The sequence below is a fragment of the Tamandua tetradactyla genome, chromosome 18, assembly GCF_023851605.1.
Source record: "Tamandua tetradactyla isolate mTamTet1 chromosome 18, mTamTet1.pri, whole genome shotgun sequence".
NCBI lineage: Eukaryota > Metazoa > Chordata > Mammalia > Pilosa > Myrmecophagidae > Tamandua > Tamandua tetradactyla.
Genome location: NC_135344.1, coordinates 3,436,022 through 3,455,286, shown reverse-complemented (window position 1 = coordinate 3,455,286; position 19,265 = coordinate 3,436,022). Strand labels below are relative to the sequence as shown.

The window sequence follows — 19,265 nt, the reverse complement described above, 5'->3', positions numbered from 1 at the left end:
GTACTGGTTCTGATATTTAGGTGTTTGATCCACTTTGTATTAATTTTTGTGTAGTGTGCAAGATATGGGTTGTCTTTCATTCTTTTGGCTATTGATATCCAGTTCTCCCATGCCCATTTTTTGAAGAGACTATTTTGTCCCATTTCAGTGGATTTAGAGGCCTTGTCAAAAGTTGACCATAGATTTGGTGGTCTATTTCTGCACTCTGAATTTGGTTCTATTCGTCAATACTTCTTTCTTTGTGCCAGTGCCATGCTGTTTTGACCACTGTGGCTTTATATGTTTTAAAATCAGGACCCCATCCCCTGCAGTCTAAATTTTCTGAGTGAGGGCCACCACTTGCGCTGGGCCCAACACTTCCCCCAGTTTGCTTGGGAAAGATAAACACCTTTTACGTAACTATCTCCTTCACCTGAATAGTTATTTTCTGTCTCAGGTTTTCCTTAATTCCACTTTTATCTGGGGCAATGCTGAAAACTGGAATGCCTGCTACTAAAAAGTAGAAAAAAAGAAAACTTTCCAAGCCAGTACCCAGTTTCCCAGTTTTGCCAATCAAAGGCAGAGTTGATATCTAGCTCTGTGTGCCCCTTTTCTTGGTGCACAGCCCTTTTCCAGTATTCTAAGCTCAGCCAACTCCAAATGTTTCTGTTTTTTTCCATTATACCTGACTCCTTTCTACTGAGGAGAGACCTCAGGGTTTTGTTTGTTTTTGTCTTGTAGTTTTATCTGTGTTTGCAGCTCATAGTCAACAGCCCAAAGTTGTTAATCAGATCTGCAGTTAGATATGGGTGAGGTCTCCTTCCCTTGCTCCTGTGTGAGAGAGTTTCTCTTTCCCATGGGGAGAGACGCCAAACCAGGCTGCCCTACGTGGGAATGGGTACCAGCCCCACCATGTGGAAGAGGTTACTTCCAGTTCCTTGCTGTGGACTTGGTTCTTCCACCCATTCCATGCTGGTGTACGATGTGTGTTTGGTCAAAGAAATCCCTCATACTGTCCTTCTGTTCACTAGCTGCCCTGGAGAATGAACTAAATCTTACCACACCTCCCTATACCGCCATCGTGCTCCACCCCATCTGCAGTTGTGGTATTCCATTTTTTTCCCACTCAAGTAATGTGTAATGTTGCCTTCTGACACACTTAGATGAGTTTTTTCTTATTTTCTAATTATCATCCCATTAAATCTCAAAATTGATCTACTTTACTAGAGTATTCTTCTCTTTAGTGGTTTGATAGTAAGCCATAATTGATGTCTTTTTCAGATTTTGAATGATGAAGCTTCTTAGTGTATGTGCTTGTACTGTTTATATATATGCGTTTCAACCTCTGATTTACCAAGAACTTTAAAAAAGTGATTTGCACATTAGGCTCACCTTCAGATCCAAGAAACATGCTTAGGGTATGTTGCTTCTTTAATCCAAACTCATTTCAGACATTTAAAAAAAACTTGAAAATCCATTTACACTAAACATAGAAGACTTTTCTGTTTAGTTAGGCAAACTTAAAGGATCTTTATACATATACTAAATCTAAAGAATCTTCTTTAGAAGGAGATATGTTAAAGAATGTAAATTCTAATATACATATATGAATGTGGTTTTTAAGCAAAGGAAGTATCCTTGAGGAAGAACATCTTCATAAGCTGTTGAGCTCTTGCTCTTTCTATACCTGCTTATTTCAACCCCAGTCTTATGTCCAGGTACTAGCATGTGATCATTGTTGACACACTTATGAATTTCACATCTTTTCTCTGCTTGTTCTCTCAGGTTTTGCAGCGTTGTCTAAGTAAAGGGAATTGGCTGGCATATCCAGATTTCTCCTAGCCAAACCCTGCCAGGGAAGCGTTAAACCATCTACAGCCAATGGTTATAAAGTCTTGAGTGTTCACCACTACTTTTAAGGGGAACAAGTTACTTCAAAATTGTTTGTTGTGATCCCAGCTAAAATCAGGATGTTTTTGAAAACAGTGATAGCTTAATTAATAATTGTTCTTTTTCAGTCACTCCTGGCATATTATTTGCTTGCTTCAGCTCTGAACTAATTTCTGTTATTTATTTTTTTCATAAATGCTGGAATAATGAAGTGAAAATAAAGTTATTTCATTGCATTATTGTGCCAGAATGAGTTCCTTTCATATTGTTCAGCTTTCAGAAAACTCTTCAAGGCAAAGCTGGTGAAACCAGAGTAGGAAAACAGATTGTAATTTTTCTATCAAAATTAGTAAGGTGGAATAGATCTATCCCTGCATATTTTCACATAAAAACATCTGGCTATGTGGATGTTTAACTCTGTATCTTCCATAGGAACCACTTCCTGGCACTTTGTTAATAGGTAGTTGGCAACCAGATAGTGTGTGTAGGCCAGTGTGAGAACTTTCAGTATGATTTAAAAACCTTTCCTTCTGTCCATCCTTTCTTGTGAATGTCTTTTTGCACTGGAGGTGGAAAGGACAAAACAAAACTAATTACTTGTAGTTCCACTATCCATAGCCAACCACTGTTAATGAGCTGTGTGGGCTTGCAAAGTTACTTGCTCTCCTTTAGTCTCTATTTTCTCATCTATAAATTTGAGATAAAGGTGCACAAGTCACAAGGATTTTGTGAGATTTATGAGGGATGACATTTAGAATACTTAAAAAAGGTGTCTTGCATATAAGCCTCCAAAGATGAATTTATTTTGTAATGTACATATAATTTTTTCTGTTTTTACAAAGCATTACTTGCATTTGTACTTTTTTCCATTTAGCTCCTAGGTTATCTGGAAAAAGAGAGGAAAAGAATTCTTTGGTGACCCAAGATTTAGTCATGGGCTGTGAATAAGCCACATGTGACATCCCCTCCCATCTAGCCTGGCAAATGCTGTCATTTCTAGGGTGTCAGTATTTTACTATGATCTCTCTTCTTTTCATCCAGATAGCAAGACGTGGAGGCAGGGCTGTAGCCTAAATCTCTGATCTGGTCTGTGGTGAGGTACTGGAAAGGCCCACATCCTGCAGTAAGACTGGCTTATCCAGATCTTCAGGAACCATGCATGCGTTATGATCCAGTTAAGACCTTAGAAGATTTACACTCTTAAGCTAGAGGCCCATTTATTGTAGACTGTAATGGTTAAGAAGTAAACAGTGGCATCTACTTCCTCTTTGCTTTAATCTCCTTTATCTTCTGAGGCTGGCCATCTGGTGTTTTCTCAGGATAGACCAGTATACTGGAGATGATGTGATGGTAGTGACATCTCTTGGTTGTTGCTGGTCCTACGCCTCCAGTGTTGATTGAGATATGGAATTTTGTCCAAGCTCTGTTTCCTTTTGGCATACATACCTCCTGTTTTCAGAAGTTGGAATCTGTCCCCCTTTGGTCCATCTCATCTAGTGTTACTACATTAGAAGTGGGAGCTTCTTTTTATAGACTCACCTTAGTTCTTAGAAACATTAGGAACTGGTTCATTTTTGTGGTTTAAATTACTAATGAATTCAGAGTTAACTTATGCTGTCTTAAAGCCTCAGGCTTAAGCGGATGAAAGTTATATTCACCTGAAAGTTTAAATAACCTATATATTCCCTTGGAAATTAGAAGTAAAAGGATATATTTCAGGTAGGGCATGGGCAAAGCTATGTTGCAAAAAAAAAAAAAAAAAAAAAAAAATCCTTCCCAGGTAATAATGATGTGCACCCCTGGTTAAAAACTGCTGCTTTAAAAATACCATCTACAGTACATAAGTAAAATGTGCTTGACAGCTGCTCTCTTCTCGTCTCTTAGGGTGAGTCAGTCAGAAATAGAGTATTAAGAAACTGCATATACATTGTGAATATGAGCCTGTAATTGGCAGATATTCTCTGCAATGGGAATGGCTGCATAGAACTGTATTTTCTGGATTTGAAGATGCATGTTTTTCATGTTACTGAAATTGAGTTGTGATTTACAAACAATGTATATATGTATATTCAAAGCCATATTGTACTGTTTTCCCCTAGGCTATAACTAAAATAATAATGATATATCTTAAAACTGATGACATCTTTGAGTCTAGGAAATATAGTATGCAAGGTATTCATGGTTATACCATGAATTTCATGTTTTTGGACATTTATGTTATTTCCATTTTTTCCTACTCAAGGTGGAATAAATTTCTTTGTACATAAATATTTGCACACTTCCTTGCCTTTTTTTTAGGAAAAAAATTTTCTTTAAGAAAAGTTAATAGTAACACAACTTAGTTAAAGTATGTGTAAGTTTTAAGGGTTTTAAGAATACCAAACATCCTAAAATTTTTTTTCAGGGGATTACCTGCTGTTTTGACTCTTCAAAGCAAAATTGTATTTGTTTTTCTTTCCTAACTCTAGTTCTAATAAAAGAGTGAATTTACATTCAAGATAAGAGTTTTTTAGTGCCTTGTGTAAGAAATTATTTGGTAACTATTATTTCATTGCTGCTTTGTCGCTGAAGCTGCAGTGGAGAAGCTGGCCTAATGTCCCCAAAATTCATACTTCCATCTAGCATGGGGAAATTTGCTCATAACATAGAAATCTCTTTTCTTTTCTTAAAACTTGTACTTTGCACAGCTTACGTCACTCTGAATCATAAAAGACTGAATGTTTTCCCCCCTAAGATCAGGAACAAGGCAAGAAAGAATATCTGTAGTTAAATAAGAAAAAAGAAAAAGCACCCAGATTGGAAAGGACAAAAACCTTTTTAGTACATTCACAGATGGCACGATATAATCTAAGGAATTCACATACAAAAAATACTGGAAGTATTAAGGTCAGCAAGGTAGTAGGATATAAGATAAATGTACAAAAATCATTTGTATTTCTCTACATTAGCACCAGAAAAAATGTAAGTGAAATTCACAGAACAATTTCATTTAAAATAGCATTAAAAGGAAAAACTACTTAGGAATAAATTTAGGAAAAGTTATATAAGTTGTATAATAATTGCATAGTGAAAACTACTAAACACTTTTGAAAGAAATTAAAGAAAATCTAAATAAATGGTACATCAACCCATGTTTACGAATGGAAAGACTTAATATTGTTAAGATGGCAGTATGACCCAAATTTATCTACAGATTTGATGCCACCCCTATCAAAATATACCTGCCTTTTTTTCCTTTCAAAAATTGACAAGCTGATTGTAAAATTCATATGAAAATGCAACAACTCTCAGTAGCCAAAAACAACCTTAAAAATTATGGTAATTCTGGGTACTCATACTTCCCAGTTTCAAAAGTTAGGACGATGTAAAAGTAATCAAAATGGCCTGCCCATGCAAAAAAAAAAGTAATCAAAATGGCATGGTACTGGCATAAGGCTGGGACTACAAATCAGTGGAGTGGACTTGAGGGAATAGAAATAAACCCTTGTATTTGTGGTTAATTAATTTTCGTAAAGGATACCAGGACAATTCAATGGAGAAAAAATAGTTCAACAAATCATATTGGGCTAATGACTGTACAGATCCAAAAGAATGAAGTTGAACTCATACTTCACACCATAAACATCAGTTAGAATATAGGGTTAATCTAAATATAAAATTAGAAGTCTAAAAGCCCTAAAAGAATGCATAGAAATAAATCTTTGTGGCTTTGGACAACAAAGGTCCAGGTGTCTAAAGAAAAAAAAATAGGTAAAGTAACCATCAAAATTTAAAATTTTGTACATTAAAGGACAACATCAAGAATGTGAAAAGGCAACCCACAGAACAGGAGAAAATATTTGCAAATCTTGTGTTTGATGAAGTACTTGTACTAGGATGTATAAAGAACTTAAAATTCATCAATTAAAAGACACCTCAGTGAAAAAGCAGGCAAAGTTTAAATAGACATTTCTTCAAAGAAGATATACAAATGGCCAATACTCATGAAAATTTGCTCAGCCTCACAAGTAATTAGGATAATGTAAATCAAAATGTCTGTGAAATTCACATTACAGCCACTAAGATGGCTGTAATAAAAAAAGACAGATAATAACAAATGTTGAAGAGTATGTGGAGAAATTGGAGTATTCATACATCGTTGGTAGGAACGTAGAATAGGACAGCCGCTTTAGAAAACAACGCCTCTTGGTGCTGGTGCTGTCAGGTCCTTGGTGCGCATTCCCTGAGCTGAGCCCATTTGTGTGTATGGCACCTCAATGGTTTTGGATAAAGTGGATGTGAATGGTGTCTGTCTGCAGCATCAGTGGACTTGCGAGGAAATCACGCAGCTCTGCCACTTTCTGGACCCTAGAAAGTGGAGAGATGGTGGGTTAAGAACTTGAATAAGAAGCTCTTCTCAGTGACCACCTGTGGTCCTTGTGGATATGACTGATCTAGACCAATATTGAGACTCTCCAGTGGCCTTTTTAGAAAAGGAAGCAAATAAATGTTTTGACTGAATGAAGACACTGAAATTTAAGCCCTCTCTTCTGGAGTGACAGTGGAATAACTGTGCTCATTGCAGCGTGAAATATCTGTCTTAAATCAACAGGTTGATGGTGGTCTGGGGAGCCAACATCTCTGTGACTGAAGAAGGTGAAATGATTTATCAGGGTATCTGAGATGTTTCCAAATGGAGTGAGAACCAGAAAACTTCTAGAAGCCCTAAATGGGCCAAAGCTATGAAAAGTGGGTGGAAGGCATACTACAGTTCAATAAACATGGTAATATTTGCCGACACTTACAGCCCCTTGTTTGGTGTCCCAGTCTCTACACATGACTGTGTTGACTTCATACATTAACATCCTGATGGTTCTTGGCTACTTCTGATGCCAGAAGGCAGGCACAATCTGCCCTTCCATTTTGCAGATGAACTTGACCAGTTAGTAGAAGACTGTCTGCTGTGAAAACGGCCCTGAGAAGTCTTGAGTCTTGGTGGTTGCTTAACGTGGGGTTCCATCATGTTGCCAATTATTCCTACCTTTGAAACCTCCACCCCTGTATCCCGCCTTAGCTTCTGGGCCTTCCCTGTCTTCATACACCTCTTTACCAGTGACCTCTGACCACATGTGTAGTTGCTTTAACAGAAAGGAAAAATAATTACAGGTTAAAAATTCCCTCTAGTTTAAATAGCTATAGAAATTAAAGTATGATTGCTTAATTTGTGAATTTCTACTGTTTCTACTATTTGCTTATAAAACAAATTCTTGTGATGTATTTTACTTTCAAATAAAATTTTTTAGGTGAAAAAAAGGGGTGTGTAGGGAGGTGAAAAATGGGGAGTCACTGTTAATGTGTATAGGGTTTCATTTTGGAATGATGAAATGTTCTAAAATTTGTTGGCATCAGTGGATGCACTACTCTGTGAATATGTTAAAAAATCACCGCATTGTGTACTTTAGGGTTTTTTTGTGTGTGTGTATGTTTTTTTTTTTTTTTGACATGGGCAGGCAACAGTTCTGCCACTGAGCCACTGTTGCTCACTCTGAATTGTATACTTTAAAAGGATGAATTTTTTGGTATGCGAATTAAATTTCAACCAAGCTGTTATGTAAAAGAATGGAATGTGCTACGGGGCTTAAATATGGACTCCATTCTCCCCATCAGCAGCTCGCTTCTGTGGCATGGTGGTTAGTATGGGACACACACATTGCTACGTCTTCCTTCTTTGCAAGTGGGACATGCCAACAGCTGTCCATGCCATTCTCTCTTTTGTGCCCAGAAGCAGCTTTACAATACTTAATACGGTGCTCCAGGCTTTCACTGGAAACATGTTGGCAAGGACCAGCTGAGATGCCTTGTTGTTTCAGATGCCTTGTCTTTCCATTCTTAAAATCATGTTTGGGAGCATTGTGCTTTGCAGAAGGAGTTCAAATAATGGCAGGCTGTTGAAGATTTAGGGTAGGGGTTTGCTGGGACCCATCCCTGGTGAATGATTTGTCAAGTTCATATTTTCGAAATTAACAAATTCTTTGGAAGAGTGACATTGAGGGGAACGAGGTGCAGGCGGGGAGACTTGGTGGTTGCTTAACGTGGGGTTCCATCATGTTGCCAATTATTCCTACCTTTGAAACCTCCACCCCTGTATCCCGCCTTAGCTTCTGGGCCTTCCCTGTCTTCATACATCTCTTTACCAGTGACCTCTGACCACATGTGTAGTTGCTTTAACAGAAAGGAAAAATAATTACAGGTTAAAAATTCCCTCTAGTTTAAATAGCTATAGAAATTAAAGTATGATTGCTTAATTTGTGAATTTCTACTGTTTCTACTATTTGCTTATAAAACAAATTCTTGTGATATATTTTACTTTCAAATAAAATTTTTTAGGTGAAAAAAAGGGGTGTGTAGGGCTGGGCCTGGGCAAGCCTCGTGAGGGGTCAGGGCTTGGTGATTGGTGGGAATTGAAGGAGAGGAGGGGGTCGTACAGTTATTTCTGGGTGATGGTTACAGCATGTGAATAACAAGTGTGAGGGCTCCTGGATGAGTATCACATTGGGAGGTCACTGGACCGGGACCAGAATCCCTCACCCCGTTTCTAAAGGGTGATTGAATAACGAGTAGTGATGGGGAGTAGGTAAAAGAAATGCCAGAAGTTTTGAAGAAAATCAGCAGGGTATGGTGTCTAGAAAGTAAAGGAAATGGATAATTAAAAAAAAAAAGGGGGGGGGAGTGATGAACAGTGGTTAATTCCACAGAGGGGTAGGAAAAGTTTCTTTACAGTGGTCCACCTTACTTGTGAATAGTCTCACCAGAAGTGAAATTTTGATGGAAACAGAGTTGTAGTGAGTTGAGCAGTAAATAGGCAGTGAATAGGCGTAGATTGCACAAAGTGTAGATAGACTGTTACTTTGAATAGTTTGTATGCAAAAGGAAGGAGATAACTTGTGTGTTTATAGTGAGAGATGGCTGCAGGGTTAAGGGAAGATACTTTGGTGATGGAGACGAGAACTGATTGTCAAATATTTGGGAAAAGGAGCATATGGAAATTGTGGTTGAAGAGAGATGAGCAAGAAGGACACAATGTTGGTTTGATTTTGAATGGAAAGGGTTAGTGTATGCTGGGAGAGTGTAGGGTTGTTTTCTGTAGCCACAGCCTACAGAAAAAAAACAAAACAAGGCCATGGCATTTTAAAGGCTTTTATAATATACTAGAGAAAAATAGCATTTCATTAAATTCAAGAAAATGATTCTCTAGTGGCCTGCTAATTTAGCCTATTGGTTATACGGAAAGAAATTAGAATAAAAGATACTGTCCTTTCTATTTTTTATTAAGTAGACTGACGTAAGATCCTCAGTAATATGATCTCTATTAAAGAAATTTCTTTCTTTAGTCATTGAGGGGATGACTTTTTCTGGGCTCTGAAATGCAGTTGCATAATAATATGCTCTTTAAGAAAATTGATCAGTTTAAGTCCTCATCACTGCTTAATTGTTTTATATGTTTAAACATAAGAACATTTAGGTAGTTCTGTTCTTTCGGGTTTAGGTGCAGAAATTAATCACAGAATTTTTGTTTTAGTTATTATGAATTTGATATTTGAATGGCTGCGTGTTCTGAATTTAACTCATACATTTTTTTGAGATCGTTACTTTCTTTCTCTTTGGATTACTAATTATTTACTCAAGTTTAGCTTGAAGTATGTATTATAATGAAAATTAAAATGTTTTTTCTTGGGTAACTAAAGAATTGTAAATATTTTACTGTGTATGATACTCGTTTTGGGTAGTGCTTTTATTACTTTTTTCTTTTTTCTTTGTTTTCATATATTTTATGTTTTGGAGAATATTAAATTGAAGAAGAAAAGTATTTCTAAGTGGAAAAATTTTGCCTTACTTATTAGTAAGTTTCTTAAATACCTCGTTGTGTTTTGTTTTATAGGGATTTGTCTTGGCTGTTACTGTCATGCGGGAAGCAATTGATGAATTTCGGCGTTTCCAGAGAGACAAGGAAGTGAATTCACAACTATATAGCAAGCTTACAGTAAGAGGTTAGCAAGACATTTTAAATCTTTTTTGGCATTTTTTTAATATAGTCAACATTTTTGAATTAACATTTCAGAGAACAAAGAGGGTCCTAATTCTGTTACTGAAAATAGTATTGTATTGCACATGCTATGTAATTCTTTTCTTATAATAGATAATATATATAATTTCATGGTAGATTTTTAGATTTCTGTTCATACTCCAGATGCTAGGGCATACATATGTAAACACACACTCATATCCACATACACACACATATATTTATTAATAATTATGTAATATAGAATGTTCTATTATAGTTTGTATATAATGCATTGTTCTTAGACAAATGTGAAATTCAACTGGTTATATACATTTTTCTCAGAAGAATAATGACACTTTTCCAAAATCTATGTAGTGTGTTTTAAACCCACTCATAAATGGCTGACTTCTAATAGCATGGCTTTAAACTATATTTAAGTGAAAAGGCCATTGAGCACCTAAAATAAATGTCATGATTAAATATGGTAACTGACATGTGCATATGTCTTCCTTAACCTTCATTTGAGGTTTTTAACCCTTGCTTAATGTTCTTAAAAGAGCTTGTTTATTATTGTTGTTTTTTTTCCCTATTCATATTGTAAAAAAAAGAAGCAGTATATTAGGTAGAGAGTGAGTGCAATTATTGCAAATAGTTATGAGAGAAGAAAAGCGGTCATTGAAAGCTTCACAATGAGAGAAGAGACTGAAAAACAAGGTTTACTTATGGACATTCGTGGTGACCACAGAGTCTTCTTCGGTTTGAAATGTGAGTGCATGGAAGTGTCTTCATCCCAGAAAGAATCCTGTCAAAAAACATGCTTTGTATAGCTTATTGGGATATATTTCACATACTGTAAGAGTCATCCATTTAAAGTATACAGTTCAGTGTTTTTTTGCATATTTGGAGTTGTGTAGTTATCACTACCATCTTGTTATATAACATTTTCGGTGCTCTCCGAAAGAAACTGAATGCGCATCAGCAGTCATTCCCAGTATTGTGACCTTCCTTCTCCTCTCCTGGCCCCAGGCAACCACTTCTCCACTCCCTGTCTCTATCAGCTTGCCGACTCTGGACCTTTCTCTTAAATGGAATCATGCAGTATATGGTCTTTTGTCACTGGCTTCTTTCAGTTAGTGTAATGTTCTCAAGGTTTATCCATGTTATAGCATATGTCAGGACTTCATTCATTTTTATTTCCAAGAAATATTCCATAGTATGATATACCACATTTTGCTTACCCATTTATTCCAAGGGTGGCCATTTGTTTGTTTTCTGTTCTCCTAGGTATGTCCCTAGGAGTGAAATTGCTGCGTCTTATGTGGTAAATCTATGTTTAGTTTTTTGAAGAACTGGAAACCTGTTTTCCAAAATGGCTGCATCATTTTACATTCCCGTCAGCAATGTATGAGTTACATTTTTCATTTAATGTCTTGTTTATGGTGTGAGATTTGAGTGAAATTCTTTCTTTTCTATGTGGATGTCCAGTTGTCCCAGCAGCATTTGTTAAAAAACAAAACAAAACTGTTCTTTCTGCATTGAATTAAAAAATTAACTTTTAACAAGCTTTGATGCATTTTTGCAGAAAGTTGAGTTGCAAAAGAGTTTTACTTTTGGTAAAAAGAATCTCCATAATGGCCAGGTATTTGATGTTACTTTGCTTTGTCTTTTTAGAACATATAGTATAGTTCATAGCTTCTTTCTTTCAGTTGTTTTTAATTGTGGTATTTGGGCTAAACAGAGATTTGTTTCTGGCATAGTAATTATGTTATTCAGAAATCAGTGGTGTGATGACATTAACAAAAATGGTAGAATAGGGATTTCCAAGCACCTGGCCCTCCACAAAGCAGCGACAATTAATACAGAAAAGGTCAACACCAACGTTGCAAAAACTCTGGAAATTAGAGGTTTATAGCACCTGAGCTAATGCTGCGTATAGACAGTTTTAAAAAGGTGGGAAAGGTTTGTGGCATTTTTGCTTGCCGGCCCGCTCATGCCCTGGTGCAGTGGCACTCGTGGAGGCAGCAGTCCACATTCCACTGTGGGACCCTGGTCCCTGGTTCTAAGGAACAGCCATACCTTGTTCACAAAGAACGGTTTTCGTCTCTACTCCCTGTCGAACTGCCTGAAGGTCCCACAATGCGCTTGTCTTTGTTTTATATAACTTGAAACACAGCGTAGAATAGCAAAGTGACAGGCATTCCTCAGACATTTGTAAGATGAATGAGCAGCCCATGACTGCCTAAGATAAAAGAGTACCGTTGAGGCATAGAATAAGAGTGTTAAAAGCCTGGTTGGAAAAGCTGGAAAGAGAGTTTCTTTGGGCTAGGGCATTCAAATGTTCCTCTGTATAAGGTGAAATTTTGAAAACCATGCACACGCCTAGGGAGGACGTATGCTCAAAAAAATCCTGAAAATTCCCTAAGCTTCAACCTCTAGTTGATCTTTGGGTTCACTGAAAGCAGGAAGTGAAGGCTAGGGCAGAGTTGTTAATTGTCTGGCTAAGCTTTGAAGGAGTACACCAACACAGAGCAAGTCTGCAAAGACTGGGAGAGGGTTTTTTTTGCCTTCTTTTTTCTTTCCTCCTTCCTCCTTCCTCCTTCCTCCTTCCCTCCCTTCCCCTTCCCCCCCTCCCCAGCCCTCCCTCCCTCTCACCCTCCTTCTGTGATTCTATTTTTTCTTAGCTACTAGCATTCAAGGAAATCTTTGTCAGAGCACTAGCTGAACACAAGTTAAGGAACAGAAACTTTGTAGGCCAAATATGACAAAAGAATAAAGTCTTTACAGAAATAGTTTTAAAAGGTTAATAAACAAACAGCCACAGCCTGCAGACAACAACAAAAATATGGAGGAGGGGGATGAATCTGAATTCCAGAGTATAACGTTCAAAATGTCCAGTTTTCAGCAGTTGCAAAGCATGCAAGGACATGAAGTGTGGCTCATTCATAGGAGAAAAGAATAGAAACTGTCCCTGAGGAAATACTTATTTTGAACTGTTTCACAAAGACTTTAAATCAAGAATCTGAAATATGCTGAAAGAGGTAAAGAAAACTGGACAAAGAGTTGAAGGATATAGAAGAACAATGTATGAATAAATGGGGACTATCAGTAAAGTGATGATAATTCTATAAAGGAACCAAACTAAAATTCTAGAGCTGAAAAATATAGTAAATAAAATGAAAAACTCATTGGAGGGTTTCAGTAGCAGATATGAACAGACAGAGAAAAGAATGAGTGAACTTTAAGATAGATCAGTTAGAATTATCCGATCTGAGGAGTAGAAAGAGAAAGAACAAGGAGAGATGAACAGACTCTGAGAGACCTGCGAAATACCATTAATTTAACCAACATATGTGTAATAAGATCCCCAGAAATAGAAGAAAGAGAGAAGGGAGAGAAAGAATATTTGAAGAAATAATGGTAAACAGCTTCCATACTTGATAAAGGTATAAATCTATTCGTACAGGAATTTCAGTTAACTCCAAGAAGGATAAATGCGAAGAGAGCGCTCTGAAACCTATTGTAATCAAATTGTCAGAAGCCATGAACAGTCCAAGAATCTTGAAAGCAGCAAGAGAGAAATAAATTGTCCCTAAGGAATTATCAGTTTGATAAGATGAACAGTAAAATTCGTATCAGAAGCATGGAAGCCAGTAGGAAATGAAGTGGCGTTTTTGAAGTGGTGAAAGACACCACCAGTAATTAAAATCAGGAATGAAAAGTAGAATTGATATTGAACTTACAGACATAAAAAGAAGTTTAACAGAATACTGTGAAACACTGTGCCGATGAAATAGATGAACTAGTTGAAACAAATTCCTAGAAACATACAAATTTCCAAAATTGAGTCAAGAAGAACTAGAATATATGAACAGACTTATAAGGAGATTGCTGGTGAGAATGTAAAATAGTACAGTCTTTGCAGGATAGTTTGGCAGCTATTCAAAAAGTGAAACACAGGATTTCCATATGATCCAGCAGTTCTGCTCTGAGATATAAAGCCCACATAATTGAAAATAGGTAGTCAGAGGCCTGTATATGCATATATTCATTGCAGTGTTACTCAGTGTAGCCAAAAAATGGAAACAGCCTAAATATCAATAAATGGATGAATGGGTTAAGAAATCATGGTTTCCATACAGTGGAATATTATTCAGCCATAAAAGGAGTGAGATTCTGATACATGCAACAGCATGGATGGACTCTGAGAACAGTGTGCTAAGTGAAGGAAACCAGATGCAAACTGGTCACATATTGCATGTCTCAGTTGATGTGAAATGTCCAGAACAGGCAAGGCCGAGAGACAGAATGCAGATTGGCCGTTGCCAGGGGCTAGGTGGAGGGATCAATAGGGAAGAGCTGCTTAATGGGCACAGGGTTTCCTTTTTGGGGTGAAGGAAATGTGGGAGTAGATAGAGGTGGTGGTTGTACAACATCGTGAGTGTCTTATATATCACTGAATTGTTAACTTTAAAATCATTAATTTTATGTCAATTTTACTTCAAAGTATTAAGTGAGTCAAATGTCTAGGTAGAGAGTCTAATACGTCTTTTGAATATCTGTGATATTTGAACTCAGAGTACTTTAAAAATAATTTTTAGTAGGTTCATTTCAAGTGTAAGTGCCTATTTACCTTTTTTAAAAATTAATGAACCATCGTGTCTGGGAATGTCAGAAGAGTGCGGATTTTGTATGTAGAGAATGGTGACATCTGTGTTCAGTGTCTTGTGGAATTCAGGCGTCTGGAAGAATGTTCATAGGTGCCATCCAGCGCGGATTGCTGTTATTTCCATTTACTGGTGAGAAACTTGAGGCTCCTGTTAAGTAATTTGACTTAAATTGCAGTCTAGCATTTGATCACAGATCTTTTTGACTTGAAATTTACTTTTCTTTCAGTTATAGCACATTGCCTTGTGGCTGGTTAACATGAATTTGAATTGATGCTAGTGATTGAGGGGCAAATTCTAGAATATAAAAAATTAATCAATTTCTGCTTATTATGAAGTACAGTTTAAAATTTATTTCTCCCCTCAAGAATAATATATTCTTCTTAATTGGAAATATTTCTCAAAGACCTACCTTCAAAAAGGTAGCAAGGGCTTCTTTCCAAAGTACTTTACTGCAGCTTGTGGTAAGATATTTACAACATTCAGACTTTCTGTATTTGGAGTTTTCAAGAATATTCTTGTACAAGCAGGCTGCAAAAGTATTTTTTTTTTACCCTGTTCTTTTCTTTTTAGTAATTAAAAGAACTTCTACTTTTTACATAGACTAATATACTTAAGTTGTTTGTTTGGAAGTATAGAAAGTTTTACCTGGTATATTATCTCAGTTGTAGTAGAATGATTTTGAGTTAACTTTTGACTTTTATCTTTTCATGAGGTACTTTTCTTGTTTGTGTATTATTCCTATCTGTTTTTGCTAATTTATTGCCTTTCTCCTTGTTTATAGCTACTTTTATTAATTATTAGTTCCTCCAGAGAAGAGGCAGAGATAAGGTAGGGAAAATAAAATAGATTTTCTTGCTTGTTAGCAGCATTTGTAAATTTCCTGATGAAGAAGGGTTTGAATTGAGTGGCATTCTTCCTTCCTAAAAACTAAGATTTTTATTTTAGTTCTAATTTTTTCCCCCAATTGCGAGGCAGAAATGTATAAATTATACATCTTAGTTATAATCACCCATTTGGCTAGACCACAATTAAATTCCACAAATAGTTACCAAGTACCTGGTATGTATTGGGTACTGTGCTTAACTCTCAAGATTCAAACATTAGTCCTAAATTTTGCTTCTTAAGGTACTTATGCGGAGATAATTAAGCAGACAGGAAAAATTAAGAGTTTTTTTTTTTCCTGCTTTTGCTTATTGTTTAATTAGCCACAAATCTCAGCAGTGGTATGTCATACCAACAAATATTTGTGAATTTTCCAAGTTTATACCTAACACTAATCTTTAAATTTAGAAATGGAACTTGAATTAATTCTGTGCTGTGGTTTTTTCATGCAGCTTGTGATGATTATTTTCCAGTATATCTCACCTCTTTCCTTGAATGATTCTAGTATTTTGTTGCTTAACATGTTTTCAAGAATTCAAGCATATGAAAGAGAAGAAAGTCTGTTGTCTTTGAACTTTTTGTTAAGGGCTTGTGTGTGTGAATGAGCGAGTGTGTGTGAAGGAGAGAGTGAACATTTACATGTTTCTCAAGTTCCAATTTACTTGCCCTAAGGGACGTTACTAAAGAAGAGTAAAAAATGGGACAATTTTCTTTATTCCTGTGTATTTCAGAGCCTTTGATTCATATTTGTCAGCACTGTAATTGTGTCACAGTACAAATTGCTAAAACTTCTAGTCTGCTTTTTTTACATTAAAAAATTTATTCTTTCAATGAAATTTTGCAACATTTTAGTTAGATGTAAATCATTCTCGAGTTATTCCTTGAAAAATCAAGCCAGGAGATCTTTGAATTTCTCTTGAGTGTGTTTTACATATGTCTATACTCTATCACTTTCCAAGAGAAATCAAAAAATATAATGAGTTGTATGGGTTGCTCTACTTTCTGCTTGGCAAAAAGGATTTCCATTTTTGACCATCATATTTTCTTAAAATAGGTGTTTAGTTTAATAGGTGTACTTAAGTTTTAGCTGGATTTTCCCATCAACTAAAGTAATCAGACCCTTGATTGCTGTAATTGAATACTCAGAGAAACAGGGATGACTTCATTATATTTATGTGGCATCAGCTCTTGTTTGTCCACTTTTGTCACAGTTTAGATGAGATGGAGCAATGGATATTTAGAAATCATTGTATTTTACTGAATAGAGATAGATGTTTGATAAACATGCCCAGCTTTTTTTATGTCAGTCTCATCTAGTTAGTGCTTTTTTCTGAAGTACTTGAGTCTTCTTTATTGTCTGTTTTCTTAAATCTGAGTACCTGTGGAGAATAATCCATTCCAGTTTTTCATTCAAGAATATTCAGATTTATTGCATTTCTATTATAAAATAATATTTATTGATACATTACTATATACCAGGCATAAAACCTTTTACATTCATTGTGCTATTTGTTTTGATCACTGATATTGGATCAAGGTGAATGCATATATTCACGCGTTTACTTTTTCTCAGGTTGCTTTCAGAGAATATGTATTAACTCATTCTTCATGATACTCATATATTTAAAATTTTCTTTGTTTTTATTGTTTGAATTTTGGGGTCTAAATTATAATTTTAAAAACACTGATCGGTTAAAACAAAGTATTTTCTTATATTTAAATTCCCCCAAGAATTTAAATTGGCTAACATAAAAATTTGTTTTAAGGAAATTGTACAGTTTCTAGAACTGAAGTAAGTTTCTTTTTGATGTGCTCTTTCCTAGAAAATGTGGAGAAGTGTTTCACTTATGGAATATTTCAGCCAAGTCTATCATCTAATAATTGCCATGTGATGTTTACCTAAATTTTAGTACTTTTTGTTGTGCAAACAATAAGAAAATTATTATTGTATATATCTAAATATTTCATTATATTAATTTTGGTAAAAAAATTTTTCCCACAAAATATCTTTCAATTTTAATCTCTTGCCTATGTTTATGATGCTGTCTTCTTAAAATTTTAGCCACTTAAGAAACATATTAAAACATTAAAATTCATCTTCTGTGGGATATGGTCTTCATAAGAATAGATTGTTCTGTAAATAATTTTTTAAATAGCATATCAATTCCTTTCATATCGTGTAGCATTACACTGTAGAAGATATAAAATAATAAGAACCACCTTTTACAGAAATGCTTAAAATGAACAAAAGCCTAAACTGAGAATATAATTCCTGATTATTTTGTTCTTTTTTAATTTTTTTGATTTGGGGGAATTTTTCATGGTTTGTAAAACATGGTCATGCTACTATTTTTCTTAGACATTCATTTTCTTTTGTATATGTATACTTTTTCTTTTTTAGTCTGAATCTTGTCGTTATTCAAAATAACGTGTCCAAAATTGTTTTGGGTTTTGTGGAATAATCAGTTTAGATGGCAGGATTCTTTTCTTCTGTGGTAGGTTTCTTTTATGCTGGCTTCTTGGTAGCTGCAGCCATCTTTCCCAAAGGCTTCTGCTCCTTTGTCTTCTTAACACCAGCAGCCTTTCTTCCCCTCCTTTCCCACTGGTTTTCTTGTCTAGAACCCCCTTCTCATCTCATCTGGCCTCTGGTGCTGCTGCAGCTCTGTCTACCCTGAGTTTGTGATTCCTGGCTTGGTAAAGGATGATATTTTGGCTCATAGTCTTTGTGTATGGGTTTAGTTTCAACATGATTCTCAGGTTTTTCCAGTGGATTCTTCTTAGAACTCTGCAATGAATAATCTTGCGTGGTGCTCGGAGGGCTCTTTGGATCTCTGGTCTTTCCAAGATTCTGCTGAGGTCTGTTTTCGTCATCTCGTGCAAGGTTGTCATCACTCTTGAGGGAGGCGGCTTTATACAAGTCATCTGACTTGCAGAAAACCCTTTCATCCACATGCAGAAATGTCCCACATGTTCAGCGCTGAGAAGGCTGAAGTAGCCAGGGCAGAGTAGATGGCATATCGCTTCTGTCTTCTGTTTACTCTTTGGTGCCATTGATGCCACGTTTTGGTTGGTCAACTATGCACCCTCCACAACACAAATTTCCAAAAGCACCCTGGCCAGGTCAGTGAGTCCCACTACTTCGAACTCTGGGAATTCGAGCCACAACTCTGCCACTGACCCGGGACTCAGCACTGGTTTGATGACCTGCTAACCTACTGACAGCATCTGTTTTTTGTTTTTGCGCACGTTGGTGTCAACAAAGTTCAGAATATCTGGTCTAATGGGAGCCTTGGAAACAGCAGGCAAAGTAACATTTTTACCAGGTGATTCCCCTTTTTTCACAGTACAATGATATCCATGGGTGAGCATATGTCATGGTGGGGACTCCTTTTTTTTATAGCTTGCACTTTTTCAGCATACTTTTTAAACTTAGTATTATGGACATTTCTTTGTCATCGAGTATTCTGTAGTATCATGTTTAATTGACCTCATAAATAAATCATTTATATAATTAACCATTTATAATCAAATCCTCTGGTTCTGAAAGAAAAACATTGGATGTGCATCCTATAATATTCTTGTGTCCTTAGAATAAATTAGTAGAAGTGGAATAAAAATTATCTTCCATTATTTCCTCTTCATTCCTGTGTGTGGATGCGTGTGTGTATCTGCCAAGACTCTTCACTGTGGCCTCTCAGTAAAGGCACCTCTGTCTGTTCACTGCGAGAAATGTGGGAATCCTTTATTTTTTACTTCTTTTTCATCTTCAGCCCTACCCCAGCCCTAACTGAATTGTTAATTAA

The 19,265-nt window shown here is 36.1% G+C and overlaps 1 protein-coding gene across 11 annotated transcripts in view; it reads left to right on the top strand.

Moving 5' to 3' along the window:
* The window catches only part of ATP9B (ATPase phospholipid transporting 9B (putative)), a 468,039-nt gene that overhangs the window by 87,873 nt on the left and 360,901 nt on the right, over positions 1 to 19,265 (top strand). For 8 of the 11 annotated variants that reach the window (XM_077135187.1, XM_077135182.1, XM_077135183.1 and 5 more), the window contains one exon: positions 9,788 to 9,896. In XM_077135187.1, coding sequence (XP_076991302.1) covers positions 9,788 to 9,896 — 109 coding nt within the window. Of the gene's footprint in view, positions 1 to 4,211; positions 6,633 to 9,787; positions 9,897 to 10,530; positions 10,679 to 15,361; positions 15,409 to 19,265 lie in introns of those variants that run through there. The other 3 variants (XM_077135188.1, XM_077135189.1, XM_077135190.1) reach the window with 3 other exon arrangements.